Source organism: Macaca mulatta, chromosome 2, assembly GCF_049350105.2.
Source record: "Macaca mulatta isolate MMU2019108-1 chromosome 2, T2T-MMU8v2.0, whole genome shotgun sequence".
Lineage (NCBI taxonomy): Eukaryota > Metazoa > Chordata > Mammalia > Primates > Cercopithecidae > Macaca > Macaca mulatta.
The window spans coordinates 119,251,611-119,271,114 of record NC_133407.1 but is presented as its reverse complement, the minus strand read 5'-3'; the positions used below and the strand labels follow the sequence as shown (position 1 = coordinate 119,271,114).

Sequence of the window (19,504 nt, the reverse complement as noted above, 5' to 3'; positions counted from 1 at the left end):
CAGAGGATGAGGATATTACGATGTTTACAATAGCAGAATTATTATTTGTTCATTTAGGCTCCATCCTTCATTCTCGAGCGAGTCCCTTCCTTCTTGCCCACAGCAGATCTTACAGCTCCCCTCAGGCTCTCAGAATTCTATTTAGAAGAAACAATTCCAGATTTATTAGTTCATGAGTTCAAAAGTACAGGATCCTGACAATACTGGAATTTTAGGTGTGAACGCCGAATTTCAGAATCTCATGTGCAATGGCAGACTGACTAAGGGGAATCTCAGTACTTAGTCTGCAGCAGCTCCACTGACCTGCTCTTTCTCACAAAGCATAACTTGCCCATTGGGTCTTCTGACACTTTAAGTAGACAAGTGAAGGATGGAAATGCTCTCAGCTGCCAAAAGTTGCCTGGGATTTTTTAATTTAATTTTAAGTGGATCTTTCCCTCTATTTTTATTGTTTTTATTCATATACACAGTTTTTTTTTTAACATTCACTTTGGGGGCTTTCAAATATTGTACACATTTTTAAAAAAGGAGTGAGTAAATCATGAGACATCTTCTGGCAGATAGAATTGGGATGTGAGGTGTTTCCAAAACTTAACAGAACCAAAGCATTTTATGGGAAATCTCTTTCTACCTGTTTAGCTGTTTGCCTTTTCTGCTAGCAGCAAGACAAGGGAAAAAGCCTGGAGATTGAGAATTGGATGACCCAGAAAATCTCCATGTTCTATGTCAAGAAAGAGACTCTCGGGACTGAAATCTACCCCTTACCTTTCTAGCTGCCAAATGAGGATAATAATTGCTCCTGGGAAAGTATTGAGAATAAGTTGGATTATATGTGAAAAATACTATAAGAATACACAATGTTAGGCCCAGATTTTCTTTATTGTCAGTGTGTTATTTATATTACATAATAAAACTCCAACTGGTTGGAGGCTCTGCCAACCCCTGACTTCTGGCTCTCTGAAAGTAGTGTTGGTTCATTGTCATCTTGAGCCACCAGTGGGATTGTTATGGCAACTCATGAAATGTCCTCAACTCTCCGTGACCCTCCCTGCTGAAAACAAACATGTAGCTTGTCTCTAGGATGGCAGCATCCCTCAAAATCATGGCCCCTTCATTCTTTTGGTCACTCATTACAGCAGCATGTATTGTATATCTACATCTGCTAGGCCCTATGCGAGATTCTGGGGAGAGGCAGATGAAAGAAATAGCTTCAAGGTCTATGAACATACAGACGGATAAATCTGTGGTTATAGAGCCATGGTGCGCAGGAGGCACGTGTCACCCAGCCTCAAGGACAGGGTCAGGAAAAGGCTCCTAGAGTAAATAGTTTGAGTTAGCCAGTCATAGAAGTTAAAGGTGAAGAAAGGGGCCAGGGAGGCATTGCAAGCAAAGGAAGCAGCACATACAAAGGAGGAAAAATGTCTTATAGCAAACAGTAACAGCAGTAACTATAGTAATGACAGCATTTGACTTTCATTGCCAGTTACTGGACTGACACTTGAAGTCCATCACATCATTTGCTCCTAGCAGCAACCCCAAGGAAAGAGGCACTATTAATCCCATTTTAGAGTTGAGGAAATTAAGGTTTATAGTTTACTCTCTTAAGGTCACATAACCAGCAAAGAGGTGGAGCCAGGACTTGAATCCCTTGAATCCAGGCAGGTCTATCATCAGACCCATATTTCCTGACTTTCTGAGCTGGATAATTTTGTTTGCTCTTTTCCCGTGGTCTTTAGGCATTTTTCTAGATTCTGAGAGCCTGTCAGGCCAGTTCATCACTGGTCCATTTCCTGCCGTGCATAATAAAGCAGTACGCTTCTATGGCCCTGGGGGTTTAACCATGACTCCAAGTTGCCTCATGTGACAGGCATCATGGATTGTAAATTAGAGTGGTCAGTTCTTCTCCCATTGACTTTGTACCTTTTGCTCAGTTCCCTCAAGGAAGAAAATCAGTTAAAATGTCCATAGAGAGCCATTTCCCAAGAAGTCATCATAGCAGTAAACCATCTCCATCAGTATATTTGCATTTGGCAGCTTTTGAGTGGATTTCTCTGCCTTGTCTTGTGAGACCATTGTCTATCTGTAGTTCTGTGTTTCCATCCGGCCCTTCCCATCTTTCCATCCAGGACTTCCATCTCCAGCTTGCTCTAGAGTGTCCGTCTAGAATCTCAGTCATAATTGTTGGTACTCTGCGATTGCAAGCTCACCCTGGATCTCTGTGATTGCTTGACAATGTAAAGCAAAGCATCTTAGAGTATGTCCATTTTTTCCCTTTTAAATCACAAGGAGGAAGTACATTAACATTTACAGATGTAACATAATAGCTTTAAGGATGTGACAAAGCTTTTTTCACCAAAGTTAATGGCATGGTGCTTTCTTTATTAAGTTTCAACTTGACTAACAGTGAAAATTCCTGGATTAGGAACAAAGGGATCCCTATAGGTACTATAATTATGCCCTGAATCTCTTTGACTGATCTTCTAGCTCCTGATGGAATCTTCCTTGGTTTTTGTTCTGCACAGACCCAGAACAGAATGAAGTTGATGGCAGACAACTACGATGAGGACCATCACCATTACCATCACCACCACCATCACCACCACCATCGATCTCCTGGGAGGTCGCAACATTCCAATCACAGGCCCTCTCCGGACCAGGTCAGTTTCATCGCTGCTTACCTCCAAGACCCCTTTTACCCTTTAGATATTTTAAGATAAAATAAATAATCCTCAAGAAATAATAAACAGCATAAAGTGATACGTTCTTTGAACTGAAACTAATAGCTTTGGTATTTATTTCCATCAGTCAAGGAATCTAAATGTTTTTCTTTCTCCTTCCTCTTTAAGGTTTTGTCTTTTCTTGTTTATGTTATGCATTTTCTTTCCTCCCCTCCTTTCTTCTTTCATAGATATGTAGTCTATTGCTGGCTCGGTATCTCCTGGAGGGTTACTTTGGAATGTCTTTTTCAGAGTTTTAAGAGAAAGCACTTTGTTTCCATGAGCTTGGCAACCAGAGAAGCCTTGAGTTCGCTGAGCACTTTCCTAGAAAATTCTTTAGTGATGCAAATTAATGGTGGAGTAAAACAACAAGGAGAGAAATCCGTTTTGCTGGCGTTTTAGCCAGTGAAGTCAAGGAGTCTGGTTTATTTGATTTGGACCCTATCTCCTCCCTTGACTAAGTAAAGCACATGAAAAGATGGATTGACAAAAACAAAACCGCCTGTGGTTTTACAGCAATATTTACATTCACCCACCAAATGCAAAAACTATTTACAGTGTTTAGTATTAAAACTCTTGAAGGTGAATTTTATGGAAATTAGGAAATTAAATGCAAACTAGCAGGATAATATAGTCAATATGAGCAATATTTCTTACTTCATTGTACTAAGATTCTCGCCTCCCCCTGCCCCCATTTTTGGTGATCCTAGTGCAACTGATACATTTCCATAGATGGGAGCAATAGGTAACAAAATAGAACCATCTGGATAAGTATGCACTCCTTTGGATATGGCAGGGTGAGGGCTTGTCAGAATTACCTGTGTGAAGAGGCAGTTTAATTGTTTGCTGGGGGAGGAGATACTTGTGATGCTCCTAAAACTTTTCAGGTGGCTCTGTTTCCTTTTCACCTCCTGTTGCTAGCGTCCCAAAGAAGTTAAGATTTGAAATTTCCAAGTTGTTTTACCTGGAGTACAAGTCCTGGGGGAGCTGTTTATATAGAACACAGCATTAGAAGTTCTCCTGGGAGCTATGCAGCGAGGCAGCCAGCACTGAGCTTGACCTGACCTTTGTACCTGGAAGCTTTTGCCCTCAGAGACCCCAACATTGCTGAAGCTGTTCACATAGAAATAATTTAGACTTCTGAAGCCAAGTACAGACAGGGCATGATTTCATGTTTTAGCTGCCAAAATATGCTCTTGATTTGGAGATCTGAAATATGGAGAGCGGTGTCAATTTCATGTCATTATCTTGTATGTCTGCGTTTTGGTTTTGTTTTGGTTTTATTTATTCAATTATCACCCTTCACCATCACCACCACCACCACTACCACCTCCCCACCTTTGCCTGCCCCAGTAGAACTGGCATCCTGCTAACTAAAACAACTCATTCTCATCCCTGGTCCCTGCCCTTTTCTCCTTGGCCTTCTCTCAGATTGGGAGAGTATGAGGTTTTATTGGTGGGAGCCTGCAGTCCCCACATTGGCCATTCTTTCTGAGCCACACATGCTAGAAGACCATCCTGAGTTCCCCCACTCAAACCCAACAGAGAGAAAAACAGAGAGCACTCTAAGAGTAGAAAGAAGGATTTGGAGCCAAGTCAGGGGAGTGGGTCACCCAGGGACCTGCTGAGATAACAAACCAGCTTGTCTCATCACAGAGACACATATGCTCATATGTTCTACTGGGAATGAAGCACCAGAGCACATCTTGTGAATGATATTTCTTACAAAAGCTAGGCTCCTGCTACTTTTCCAGAGAGCTGTGATCACAAACTAGGGTGTCTCGTCTATTTGGTTGACTCTCATGTTTGTCCACTGACACTAGAGGTTGTCATAGGGTGGTGTCCTTCCCAGAAGAGTTAGCATTCCTTGAAGAGTATCTGGCTAAGGCATATTGTTGAGACCTTTGGCACATGCTTCTCACTACTACTGTTAGGAAGATGGTGATGGTCTTTCACTTTCACATCCACCATCTCAGTGAACACTCTAAGCAGCCGATGGGCATAGAGGCAGTTAACCTCATCCCCTTCTCCAGATGAGAAAGCCGGGGCCCAGGAAGTGGGTGAATAGGCTGGAATCCTGTTCCGAGTTCCTAACCTAATTCCATGGCAGCCATGATGTGGCACTTGGGGAACAGCATGATGGACAGAACCCCTGTCTTCAAGGCATTTGCTGTCTAGTCCTAGAATAAGAATCCAGGTCATCTGGTTCATGTCAATCAGAATAAGACAGATAAAAGGTAGCTCCAACTTAATTAGGGGCCCATACCTTAGAAACTTATTCTGTAGTGGGGTTCACTGTGAAAGTAAAATACTCTTGACCAGAAGGGTATTTTTGTGGTTTTAAGTTGAAGTCATCAAGTCAGTAAGGCTCCTTTGCTAGACTCTTCTAATTAGAGAAGGAGAGATTAAGCAAGGAACCCTAGTGTGAGAGTAGATTGGCACCAGTGTTGGAGATGGCTGTATCTCCTGAGCTGGATACCCCTTTTGACTGGGCATCGCAGGTCTAGTGGAATGATACGTTCCCCTGTGCTGAAGATTTCAGATTTGGTAATCAACAACTAGTATATCAGTATATGTACTGTTACCAATCTAAGTCCCAGAATAAAATAGTTATCAATGGATAATAGTTATCAATAGTTATCTTTCCCAATTGATTACAAACCCTACACTTAATTGCGTAGCCCGCATACACTAATACATCTAGGGTACATATGAGTATATGTTTCTTCTTAGGAGAAAAATGACAGCCATATGAAAGCATGAGAGTCCTAATAATGGGGTGATGTGGATGAGATTTTAACTAAATGTTCGTAACGTACCCGTGTTAGCTGACCTGACTTAAAGGGGAAAGGTCTCTTCCAGGGATTCCTGATTCCCTTTCTGTGAATCTTCCAACACTGGACTTCCTGTGGCCCTAAAGACTTGACCAACAATGACTTATGGAAGAAGGGCTACAAAATGTTGATATTGCCTCTTGAGCTTTGTTAAGAGATCAGAACACATGAAAGTGGAGAAATAGGAAAAATCAGTTGCCTTGTTACTTTTCCAGAAAAAACTCATTTTTCCTTAGGTAATTCAATTTAAGTATTGCCAGGTACTTACATGATTATATTCTTTTTCCATTTCTTCCATGTTCCTTTCTCCTTCACTGTGATTTTTCTTGCTCCTTAAGAGAAACTGAATCCAAGTATTGTAAGTCTAGACTAGCATTTCCCAAAGTAACTTTTAGAGCATTAGTCCCATGAGGAAAGCCTTGAAACAAAGACTCTCTGGGCAAAGAATTTTGTGAAAGTGCTCCGTATTATAACTCTATCTTCGAGCTTCCTGGGGCAATTAGCAGATCAAAGGATCTAAAAAGTCATATAAGAAAGAAAGCTCTCCAATTTAATTTAATCCAGTATTTCCCAGACTTATTTGATTGTAGATTTCTTTTCTTTTCAGTAACATCTGTGCTCTGAGAAATATTGTTCTCAGAGTATCAGGTGAAAAAAGAGATGACCCATTTTATAACATGACTGAACCAGTTTCCAGCAATATTTTTTATTAGAAGGTGGGATTTTCAGGCAACTTCTTGCTTTGCACAACAGAAAATGGAAGTGCCTCTTCCATTCATTTCCTGGGATACCTTCTTAAAGGCACTGACATCTGAGAATGAGTGATCCCAAGAACCCAGTAGATCTAAACTAAGGGAGTCATTAAGGTTGAGGACCCAGGATATCAACAATAGTCATAAATACACAGCTCTTCAGGGATTACTGAGGAGGTGGGAAGATTTGGAGAAGATGTAAGAGAAGTCAGTACAGTGTGGCAGTTCAACAATCTAGCCCCCTACCTGAAAAAGAAGCATTTAATAGCTGGTGGGCTGTGACCCCTAGGATGGTCACAGCCATTGAATATGTCCAAGTAGAATATCCAGACAAATCCCAATAATGACTTGGGAAATCCTTCAAAGCAAGAAGTGACCACGGGGGCAGACAACAAATATTTCCCATGACACAAGCTGCTCATGTGTTTTGAGAAACAATAAAGTCCAAAGAGTAAATGAAACATGCTGGAGACATGTTAGAGATGTTTCTTAGGTTACCAAGATTGATTTCACAAAGCCAAGTAGAAATTCAGCTTTTCCTAAATATTCTCTGTACCTGTTGTCATCAGTCTCATCTGTCATTTTCTTTAAATAGTATCTCCTTCCCTGCCTTAAAACATATCAATGATATTAAGTCTTTCTACTTTCCTTTTTCTAGGCGTCATACAAGTTTTACTGTCCCAGTACAAGTCATATTTTATTAAGCTCATTCCAGTGGCTTCCAGGTATATACTAACCTGGTGAATAAGAAAAGCACAGCATTAGCATGAGGTCCACACTCCAGCCAACTTAAAATGTCAGGCACCATGCAGGCTACCCTTTGTGCATCTAGGACTCACATTTCTCTTCCTGGGTCTTGGATTGGGTGTTAGGTCTTCAAGGACCTGGATCTCACTGCTTGTTTGTGCAAAATCTACTTCTATTTGTTAAAGCACTTGCCACTCTAATTCTAGCTGGGAAGGGCCTAAATGACAAAGAACCTAAACATTTTGGGGCTGGTAACCTCAGAGTAGGTGGCCACTTTTGAAAGTGAAAAACTCACAAGAGAAAACTCTTCTCTCCTCTTCCTCCTTCACTGAATGGAAATACTCGCTCATAGGTGTTGGAGAGCTCAAGGGATTTTGACCACCTTTGAGACTTTCTGATCATATTTAAGTTTTAAATTTCATTTCACATTTTACTTACAGAAAACTTACTTCTAAATGAGGGCTATGAGTTTAGGAGCATGGAGACATGATACTTATGCGATCAATTACCAAAAAATTTGGTTGAATTTCACATTTTATATTCAGATTCTTTGTCACATGTTCACATGTGTCTGGCCCTTACTAGGTACTCTGTAAATGTCTGTTGAATGAACTGCTCCTATAGTAACTTCGGGAAATAGGAAGGGCAGATGGAAGTATCCCCATTGTATAAATAAAGAAACTCAGAGGTTGTTAATGATCCAGAGTCACAAAACTGAAAATCAACAGGCCTCAGATGAAAGCCTAAGTCTCTGAGTACTGCACATTGGTGGCAAACCTCTTGGATACATCTAAGTAACCACGTGTATTTGTGATTGCACAACTATGATGGCTCCACTTATTCTTGAGTGCAAATGTGCATTTTCCCTTTCCCATTGAATTGTAGTAAATTTTATCCTGTTTTGTTTATTTTCCAAAATTGAATTAAATGTCATCTTGGCCGGGCGTAGTGGCTCACGCCTGTAATCCCAACACATTGGGAGGCTGAGGCAGTCAGATCACCTGAGGTCAGGAGTTCGAGACCAGCCTGGCCAACGTTCTGAAACTCCGTCTCTACTAAAAATACAAAAATTAGCTGGGTGTGGTTGTGAGTGCCTGTAATCCCAGCTACTTGGGAGGCTGAGGCAGGAGAATCACTTGAACCTGGGAGGTGGAGGTTGCAGTGAGCCGAGATCACGCCATTGCACTCCAGCCTGGGCAACAAGAGCGAAACTTCATCTCAAAAAAAAAAAAAAAGAAAAAAAGAAAAAAAAAAAAAACAGAAAAAGAAAAAAATATCATCTCATCTGTTCTCTTTCCATTTGCTCCAGCTTTCATTGTCTTTATTTCCATTATTCTGTTTTGTGACTTTATTCCTTCCATTTCCCCCCATTTTCCCTGTTCCTGTTTACTCTTCTCTATTCCTGCTGTCCCTGTGCCAATTGCAAACTCTTCTGCTTCCATGGAGTCACCAGAATGAGATCATCAAGTAGTGGAGACACTGGCCCAGAGGGGAAGGGGAACTGCTCTGGATCACAGGGGGTTCTTGGCAGTGGATTGCCAGGACTCACATTCCCTTGCTCACTCTCCCCTGAGCTTCTGAACATGCAAGGATCTGGAGCAAACTGTGCCCCCAGAGCAAAACAGAGGATGCTTTATTCTGCTAAGGGCTGCTGTCAGATTAGCCAGGGTGCTAGGGGTACTTTCAGAGAGTGACTTTTCTGTGGTAGAAGCTAGGTTTTCCCTTTTGCATTATGAACTTTAAGGTGTCTGTCCATTCTATGGATCTAGTTCTAGGAAACTGATTGTCCTAATTCTAAATATTATCCACTCTACTTGGTAATTTCCAGAATCTGTCTGTGGATATAAATAGTAATCCTTGGTGCTTTCTCTGCTGCTCCTGATGACTGTGTGGTCCCAGCATGTGTTGGCTCTCAGCCAAGGTGTGTGTTTGTACCATTGGACATATTTCAGAGCATTGAATGTTCACTTCCATTTTCTGCTGAAAATTCCTGTAGAATTCTACTTGGGACACATGTTGTTTTGCCATAAACTATCAAATTTCTTGGTTACTAAAGAACCCATGCCTAGATTTGGCCTTCTCTTCAAACTGGTGGTCACAGAACTGATACATAGATTGCATTTTAAGATATAGTAAAATGATCCCAGTGACCTAATTTATAACGGTTGATAGAAATCTGCTTTTCCTTTCTGTGTATGGATTCTGGATTCTTGCATACAGGCAGATGCTTAGAGTACTGAACCTATACTCTGCTTCAGAGAGGCTGCAGCACTCACTGCCTTGGTTTTGAGATTTCTGGTCCCTAAACATGTTCCTTCTCCCCTCTTTCTACAGGCAAAAGAGCCATAAGGTAGAGTTGGCTCAGAAAAGAAAAGCAGGGCTTTTGCTGTCTCACCCTCCTACCCCTGTCCCTTCTGCATACACCTGAGCCTTGGGTACTGCTCTCTGGTAGAATTAGTCAGCATCCTATAAGAGCATTCCTCAAAGAGGGGAATTTCCAGCCATCCCCGCAATTAGGCCCTCATTGATGTTGTGGCTGGAGGCAGATGACAACTCCAGGCCCATGTGTTTCCTGGCCCTAGATCTTTTTTCATAAAACCCACCTGCTTTTGTCCTCCTTCTGCATTTTGTGTTTAGTCAACAAGAAGTTGGTGGGGCCTCACAGTCCACCAGAAGAATGAAGCAGTCACAGCAGCCCCTCCTGGGGCACCAGCTTAAGGCCGTGGGATCCCCTACTCCCACTGAGCCCCTCTTTGTGAATGCAGGGTAAGCTTTCGTGATTGATGCTCTGCTTCCCTTGCACTTTCACCGGCAGATTAGTCAAAGTGCAGCCCTTTGAACTCTGACAGACAGGCAAGGGGTCCAACCTGCTCTGTTGCCCCCAGAAGATGAATTCTGTATATAGAGTTGTTATTCCTAGCTTTTGCTTAGGGAGGAATAAAAAGAATTTATTTCATGTTTTGAGGTTAACTGAATGTGGGATAAATGTATACATAGCATCCTGTGTGTATATATGTATGTATCACTCTATGTCAGATGAACTGAGGACTTTTCCACATATGGAAGAATTTCACAAGATCATGTTTAGCTAGAAACTTCTCTCCCTAACTTCCTCTGAGTGCATGTTTGAATATACATTATATATACATATATATGTATGTGCACACATAAATATATTTTCATGTTTCCTCCACTGAAGAAAAATTAACACCGTATATCAGGCCTTACTAAAGTATAGCTATGGAACATACAAAACACCAGGAATTTTTAGTTCCCCATGATAGTAACCTGATAAGAAAAGTTACATATTTTAGGCTTTTAATATCAGTTTTCCAACCAAGCTCGTATGTCTAAAGTTTGCCCAGATAAGAGGCAGTAGATTTTTTTTTTTTTTGCATTGTATATCTAATTTCATGGCCCACTTCTTGGAAGAAGCCTTGAGTTTTGTTTCATGTAGGGATGAAGCCTTCAAATTCAACAACCCATGAAGAAACCTCTTATTGGTGCTGATGTGTATTGCATGGAAGAAGGGTTCAGAGATTTTGACCATTGCCACACCTGGGCCAGTCCTCTCAGAACTGCAGCCAAGGATATCCTGGCATGCATTTTGAAATAGCTCTTGCGAGCCACTTGCCTCTTTCCCAATACTTCTTTTCTCACAAGTAGATTGGAGGATACTGTGTTTAAAACTCAGCAGGTTAAGAAATAGAAAGATATCACAGATGTCTCTTTTTTCTTTATTCCCCAGAGACTACTAAAAATCCCCCAAACTACTAAAAAGTGAGCCAGATGGCGTATGTGATTTCCCACCATTGGGAAATAAAAGTGGCAGTTTATTTGTTTGCTTGTTTTTAAGAGGAGAAGCTGTAGAGTAACCCTGTGGTGGCTCTCTGTGAGGCCACAGGTAAAGAAGGAAATGGGGACAAATGTCTGAACTGTTGTTGTGGGAGGTATTTAACTGCCTCCTTCCTCTACCAGCAGTTACATGCTCACCCAACCATTAAGAGCCACAGGAGAGGAAGGAAGGTGGAGTTACACAGCAGTTGGGAAGCTGGCTTTGCAGATGAGCAGGTTATTGTCAAAGCCCTTTAATCTGGGTGTGATGTTAATTCCCTGCATGTAAGCACATGAGGGCATGATTTAATAAGCCCTGCCAGGTAGGGTCTTCATGTATGGGAAAAATGTAGAGCTGCTTAATGCATCAGGATCCTCCTGTTAGAGAAGGATTTTTCCTTAAAGGAGGTTTGAGCCTATTGAAGATTTCATTCAGTCTTACTCTATTTGGGGTAGAGTGGTTTTTTTTTTCTTTCTTTTACTGATTTGTCTAGGTTTTGCACCTTGTTTGCAGTATTAGGGTTACATTAAGAGATTTGTTGCAGTATCCTTTGAGTCAACAGGGGTTTTTCAGACATAGCCTGCGCTCCCCAGCTTACAGATGCAATGCATCTTGGCAACATTGGAGGGTTGATCTCTTTTCAACTTGCTGCTTTAATCCAGTCGAATTTGTCTAAGAGGCAGCACTTCAGCTCCCCCATTGAGAGGGGGTGGCCAGCCTTGAAATGTCGGGAAGCAGGGAAATCCATTTTATATTGCTAAACACCATTGCCCCTCTTTTTTTCTATAACTGAGGTAATAGGGATCATGTTTGACTTAAAACACTGCAGGCACTTGCAGCACTCCAAAGATAAGGGACCAGCAGAGGAAAGGGAGTAGGAAACATCCTTTAAACATACCCTGCACACACTCACAAAGTCTGTTATTGCAGGAAACCACCTTACAGACCAATAGCATTTGAAAAATTCTGATTTGGGCATCCATCTATTAATGATCTTAATAATGTCAATTTTGAACAGCCCAGAGACTCTAAAATATTTAAGAATCATTTTATACACCATCAGATCCTTTTTAGACACACCGTTTTGCCTTCAGCCTTAGTTTAATATCAAATAATTTGTTTTACTAGTAATCAGCTATCAACGCTACCAACAGGAATGATATGCCTAGTCATATTGGTCTAAGTCTGTAACATCCACAAACTGGTTTAATTTACATTCTCGAGTGTAATTTGCACAGCGAACCTATGGAGCATCAGGACCAGGACATGGTAGTCCCATTTTCTTTTCTTTCTTTCTTTCTTTCTTTTCTTTTTTTTTTTTTTTTTTGAGATGGAGTCTCACTCTTGTTGCCCAGGCTGGAGTGAGTGCAATGGCATGATCTCAGCTCACCACAACCTCCATCTCCCGGGTTCAAGCAATTCTCCTGCCTCAGCCTCCTCTCATTGTCTTTTTTAAGTAGCTGAGAAAATGAAGAGTCAAAAGGAAATTTGATTGCCTACCATGAAGGAACCAGAGTCATGTTAAAAACACAATTTTCACTGTGTTTAACAAAGCCAAATGTTAATGACTGATGGATGAAGGAGCAAAAATAAAGCCTGTCTTCACTCCCACCCTTTTTTGTGGTTATCTGGCAATGGTTCTGCTTTTAGCAGATGTTGACTTTAAGCTCTCAAACAATATTGTTGGCCAGCATAGAGGCGTCCAGCATTTTCATCTTCAGCTGGGTATCTGATGTCCTCGAGCTGAGTGAACTGGCACAGTGCACCAAAGACTAGTTTGTCACAGCTACTTTTGCTTGAAGGAAATAGGAAACTAGTTTCTTCAATTTGCCCTATAATGATGATGCAAAAAAAAAAAAAAAAAAAAAATTGAGGATGCGCTTAAAGATGCTATATTAGAAGTGAAGGAAAATGTCGCCCAAACTTCTATAACATTCTCGATGGCTTGGCAAAGTGGTCTCAGGTGGGTGCCCTGCCTCAGCGTGTCCTTGTGAAGTGAGCTTGCTGAGAAGAACCAACCCAGGCTGCTCAGGATCTCCGGTTCATGCCTCTCCCTTGAGAGACACCCCAGTGTGCCTTTTAAAATATGGACATATACTGCATTCCCCCTCAACCAATGAAGTTCCGCTTTCATCACTTGCGGGTAGAAGAATAAACCAGAGATGTGGCTAGTGCGGTGGAAGATGGGAACAGTCATTCTGAGAAGACACAAATCAACACAATCTTGGCAATCGTAAGGAACTCTGGGAATCCGGGAAGCATATTCCTTCAGAGGAATCCAGTCATTCAAAACAGTGAGAACTGAGCCTTCCGTAATTACTCATTTAGAAATATCTAAGTTCCCACATCTGCGAATCATGGCACAGTATGAAGGAAGTAAAGGTGCTGCCTTTCCCCTCAGAGATCTTAAAATGTGTTGGGGTGCTGCTGACATGTCCACGTAAATAGCTTCCACTTGCATGTGAAGACCCCTTTCTTCCAAGAGCCAGAGGGATCCAACTAAGTTGTAGCTTCTAGTTCCAACCGGGGTCTTCAACAGCTTGGAAAGAAGGCAGGACGAAGTTCAATGTACTCTAGAGCTGAGCTAAGCAGAACCAACAAATGTCTTTTGGGGTCAAAGTGAGCTCTTCTTTTTGTGGCTTCTCAGCTCATATGGTGGAGTCAGAAGGGTGTATTTTTGTGGTTAGACAGACTGGAATTTGACCTTGGCTCCCCAATTCCCGGCCAGGTATCCTTTGGTGAGCTACCTGACCTCCCTCCCTGAGCCTTCCTTTCCACATCTGCACAAAGAGCCTCCTGACACCTGTGTCACGGGGCCTTGGTGAGCCTCGGAGAGGAAACACAGAAGCCGTCAGCACTCTTTCTAACCTGGAGGAGGTGCAAATACACACTGGCTCTTTTCTAGGCCAGCTCAGAAATAAGCTAACGTTTATTTTTAAAAGAACAGGAAGCAGATTTCTGAACCTGGCTAGGACTTTCCTGTTTGGCAGGGCGGGGCCGGGGGGGATCTTACCTGCAAATGGGCCCCGGAGGTTATAATAAATACAAGTCATGTAAGAGTTTATAGCCATACCTGACCCCATCACCAGAACAGAAACATTCATCCATGGACTAAGCATTCCAGGAAGCAGGAGAGATGAAAGACAGATGAATGGTCTCCAGAGAGAAGGTTTGGACTTGACCCTAGCAGAAAACCTACTAGTGCCCTGATGAGGCTCGGTGCCCCACTTTTCCAGGCTCATGCCTAAGCCTATTGTTTTCCTTTACACACGTGTCTGTTTTTCCCGGCTCTGGCCAAGCCTGCAGTTGGAAATGCTAACAGGATCTGCTTTGGTTGAGCCCAGGCTCAGGGCACATCATAAATTCCACACTGTGATCTTGCTTTCGTGACTTGTGCAGTCAAACTTTGCAAAGTCCTGGGGTTTGAAGTTTCAGAAGTTTTAGAGAAGTGACGAAGGAAGTAAGGGTGGAGGCGAGTCTGAAGACTGCCCACACCAGACCTAGTTATAACCAGGATCATCTCCTTGCACCCCTTCCAGCAAGGAAGCCAGGTGGACCTTCCTGGCAGAGACCTCGGCTGAGTTCCCACAAAGGCAGCAGGCTATTTGGAAATGATACATCCCTGGTTCTACACTTTTTCCTTTCTAGGACAGGTGCAATACTAAGATCCCCATTAGGAAATTAATTCTTTGGTTTCAAGAAAAAAAGCCAGCTATCAACTCAAAGAGAATTTCAGGTGTTCAAAACAAACAAACAAACAAACAAAAAAATCCGGTGGTGGCCTCAGGCTTGCCTGCTGGCTGTACCTAATACTTCAAAATAGTGAACAATTAAAGGTTTACACTGGGCCATTTATCATGTCAGATTATAGAGTTTCTTCTCAGAGCCTCTTTGCTGGAGCTAATAAATGCCCCCCAACAACAACAAGTCTCTTGTCTTGTCAACGATGACTCAGTCCCTTTGCCTTTAGAGCTTGTCGCCAACATAGCCGCTGTGAGCAGCCCATTGGTGAGGAATTTTGTTTTATCTCAACATTTAGATAATCCCATTAGGGCACAGCATCTGGGACTACAGGATTTCCATCAAGACCCCTTGTCCGTCACATCATCCCTGGAACTGTAGATGTGTCCTGAGGTTATTTGATAGTTAAACCTCCTCCCCTTCAGCATTTGCTGTGTTTTGTGGTCGCTGTGCTCTCTGGGCTTCAGTCCACCTTGGATGTTCCCATCCCCAGATGAACAAAAGCATGCAGATGACTGATGGACTAGAGTCTTTCTTCCCATCCAGATATTTTGGCAACTTGTGGCAGAACAATCACTCACAAAGGACACACCAGGGATCAAACACCAAGCAGCATTCAGAACAGCCACTGCAAAGTAGATTTGGAAACAGAAAAACAAGGAAAGGAAACATTCTCCCGGGCCTGATAGATGCATTTTAAAACTCCAAGTATTTCTCAACAACTTAGCATGAAGTTAGGGATCAAGTGATACTTGGCTCTTTCTTATTTTGGGGTCCCCAAATTTACATTTCTGTGCAGTAAGTTTGCTGAGCAAATTAATATTTGCATACAGAGATGCAGGCAGTGCAGCAGTGAAACAGCTGCATGTGTTTGGAAAGACTTGGAGCTCCCGCACTGATTAGCTCCTGCATTTTTGTTTTTTATTCCCCAAACGGACACTCACTCTGACCCAGATCATTTGGCGATGAGGGTCAATTCATGTTTAAGCTTTGAAGATTAGAGAGACCAGAAAGGGCCACCACTTCTCTATTTTCTTTTAAAAACTTTAAACTTTAAAAAACTAAAAACTTTTAAAAATGCATAATATTCTGAGTTCATGAAAGGAATTTATCCACATTTCTGCCACATTAAATGTTAGCAAAGTTTACATTGGACTGTCATATTTCTTTACTTTATTCACTAGCATACAAGATGTCGATCTGAACATCTGGTTTTTAATAACCCTCGACATCTGGGAGCTCCTTTTTATTCCTATGGTGGACGAGGAACAGTAGTAGTGATATTGGCAGCGTATATTTTCAAACTACAACTCCTGTCTGTTTCAATCATAATTAATTACCACTTTTTAATATATTTAATTTGCTAAAAGTGATTTGCATTAGACCACATTTCACTGTTAAGAAAATAGTAGTAGGTTTTGGTGGCAGTGGCTTTTCTTTTTGCTTACTTTCTTCTCTTTTAAAAATTAAAATCCGATAGGAATGGATTTGGAACAAAATGAATGTATATGTGATGTTGGGTTTTAAATATGAAATGAAATAAACTGCTCTGCAAGGAAAGTTATTTTATAGCTATTTAAGAAGAAGTCGGCAGTGGCTGTAGGCTGTATTTTAGAGAAAGCCTCCTATTTTGTTTTGTGACTTTGGCAAATCATAGCATCTTTCTATGCTTGGAGTTTTTCTACAGCAGCAATTTTGGGGGTCAAGAATCTTATGATGAAAGCTAGGGCCTCCATCCAGAGACATATATTTGCACACATACTCAACAACATTCTTCATTGAATTTCAAGGGGTTGCTAGGCCCCTTGAAACCCATTTATGAATGCCCTCGGGTCTTATGCTGTAAACTTTCCTCCTTTATGAAGATGAAAAGGAACATCAAATTTGCTTTTCTCCAGGGACAGAGAGGAAGTTAAATGAATGTAAAAATACATTTTTCCTAAGTCACATAGGGAAAAGGGAAGTTTCTTGCCAAGAGCAATTATTAGACTGTTTAATAATAAATAAACACAGATAATTTTTACATAAGAAGGCCCAGCTAAAATGATCAATGTATTTTATTGTTTGCCAGAATATTCCTACCTAAGCTGTCAAGTGAAAATTCATACTGAGTCATCCAGTTCAGACTCTGTGCAAATCATTCCATTGACTCACGTCAGTCAGGGATTCGTAACCTTTGTGGGCCGTGGATCCCTTTGGCAGTATGATGAACTCTTTGGATCTCTTCTCAGAATAATTTTTTCAATGCATAAAATAAAATACCTGGAAATACAAAGGTAATAAACTGTATTGAAAGTCAGTTGAAAAAAAATCTTTAAGTAGATAAAAATGACTAGACCTACTGGCCAGATTAGGTGGAACTGTATGAAACTGCTATTTTTCTAGGTAAAAATGGCCAAGTATTGGCATTTTCGTATGATTCAACCTAATAGTATAACAACTTAACCAATAAGGAGTCAAATAATGAGAAAATATTCCAAGTTTTTTTTCCTCCTATTCCTGATTTTCAAAACAAGAAGCAAATCATGGCAAAATCTGACTTCATTGGAGATCTATTAAAAGGCACAGCTCTCAAATTATGCGTGACACCAGGGTATGTTTCAATCCTTGCAGTAAACTGTGAGAATTGTTCAAAACAGGGACTTTGCTATGGGGATATACCTCTGTCTTCAAAGATTCCATTTGCCTGTATATTAGCCACTTTACTAAGTGAGGAAAGTCACCAGAGCTATTTTGGAAACACTTTTCCACAACAATTCCAAGGAAAGAAGTTTCAGTTTATCCGCAGTTGAACACAATTTTAAGTTAAACAAAACTTTCTTTCTACAAGCATTCTACTGAATTGAAAGTTTACCTCTCTTTTCTTTGAAACTTATTTGATTGCAAATGTATAATCATTCCATGCAACTGTATAATCATACCATCGCCAGTGCATCCTCTTTCATGCTGAGAGCAACGTAGAATCTGTCAACTAAGAAGATGCATGTTTGAGCCTTTGTGGAATAACCAATATGAATTATCGCCTGCTGAAAAAGTTTGTTCCACCCGAGTAGATGGAGTTGTGTGTGTGTGTTTTTAAAAAATTCTTCTTCAGCCTTTATTGATACTTTAAGCTTAAGAGAAATTAAGGGTATTTGATTACTATAATTACTTCTCTGCTTACTTAAAAGGTTTAATCTACTCCTTAGGCATATGCAATTCAGATTGCATGCTTTCCAAAAAAATAATCATCTGCTAATGTAGACTAATTTTAATCTTCTAATCCAATCTTGACACAGAGTCAGAGCTGGGTGGGTGGAATGTTTTTGTGTGTGGGTTGCCATAGATACAAAACTTGGTTATGTATTTGACAAGTCGGTGATGTGGAACTTAAGTTACTATGGATTTTTTTCCTCAGTCTTGAAGATTAAAAAACAAAGTGAAGATTAGCGTGCCTTTCCAGTGCATCTCGGTGTAACTAACCTTCTCTTCTTTCATTCTGGTGCTCCCCTCCTCTCTGTGCACCTCCCCACCTCGGGCCGGCCGCAGGATGACGAGGAGGGCATATGGGCATAGCCGGGCCTGTAAACCAAAGTTCCAGTTTTGTTTTGAGGGGTGAGAAACCATCTTTTATATCATTTTTCTTAAAAAATTGCATTCTAGTGTTGTATTGTGTGCGTGCTCAATTGTGCTCGCTGATGTTTGTGAATTGTGCCCTGTGTTTGCTACTGTGTTCTGTGAGCGCAGAATGTCCGCGTGCCCTGACCCTTCCCAAGAGCCCCCTCCATCCTACCTCACCTCCCCACCCCACAACCACATTACTGCTCTGCCTTGTTGGGGCTGGGTTTAGCACGATTCAAATGTTTCTACGTTATTTAAGATGTAAACTATGCCCTTATTAGGATTTATACACAGTTTTTAAGGCATGATTGTGGACTCAGAAATTGTCGCAATTCTCCAGTCGTGGTTTTCAGCCGACTACTTGCTTTTACCAGATATGCCAGTGTGGTGTGACTCTCACGTCCTTCTGGTTGTGTCAAATGTTTGGCAAGGAATAAGGAAAATAAAACTATGTATCTTCATGGAGCTGAAACTATCATCTCTAAGAAGCCCGTTTAATGGATTGTGCTATCTCTTCTATGGCAGTTCTGAAGAAAACACAAGGATCAAGGCATAGTAATGGTGAATGGGTAACTGTAACTCTTTAAATGAATTAGAATAGAAATATTCGTATTAGCAGGTCTTATTAGTGACATTTTATCTGTTGCTTTTTAAAAATTATGCTTCTAAGAGGCTGTGCATTAGAAATTACACACATTGTATTTATCAGAGGGTTTTGTACTTTTAAAAGCTGATCTTTAGCTATTAAGAACTCACCCTTTATTTACGTCCTATCTGCATTACGATTGAATAATGACACATGTAATTACCACATGGTTATAAATGGAACATTGAAGTCTAGAAACTTTTGCTGCTGAGAATTACACCTCTCCTGTACACTGCAGGCTGTGGAACACCAAGTCACAAACTCCTTGGAGTTGAATATACATATGGTTACATGGAATACGGTATTAAACTTGGTAACATTGCATATGACATTTTATTTGGAACAGGGAATATAGATTGTGTGCCATGGTGATTTTTTCTGATCAGAAAGTATTTAATGTATAGTTCTTTATTCTGAGACAAGCATGAAATGACACAGTGCTGGAGAATCAACAGGTGTGGGACAATTCTTGGGGATAACTTAGCATTTATGTCTTTTCCCAAGTCTTGCCTTCAAATAGCATGGCAGGTGGTGCTTCAGGTGAAGTTTAAACTAGAGCTGGTACGTTTTGCCTGTTGGTGAGTTTCATTGTTGTGTTTTACTTCTCACTTGAACCTGTTATACATCCCACT

General features: G+C 41.1%; 1 protein-coding gene across 1 annotated transcript in view; it reads left to right on the top strand.

Annotated features, from left to right (window-relative positions):
* Window positions 1-19,504, top strand: part of ERC2 (ELKS/RAB6-interacting/CAST family member 2) — a 975,448-nt gene that overhangs the window by 772,500 nt on the left and 183,444 nt on the right. Inside the window, exons 15-16 of the mRNA XM_077993178.1 lie at window positions 2,523-2,657; window positions 18,155-18,220. Of these exons, the coding sequence (XP_077849304.1) occupies window positions 2,523-2,657; window positions 18,155-18,181 (162 nt within the window). The 3' untranslated portion in view covers window positions 18,182-18,220. The remainder of the gene's footprint in view (window positions 1-2,522; window positions 2,658-18,154; window positions 18,221-19,504) is intronic.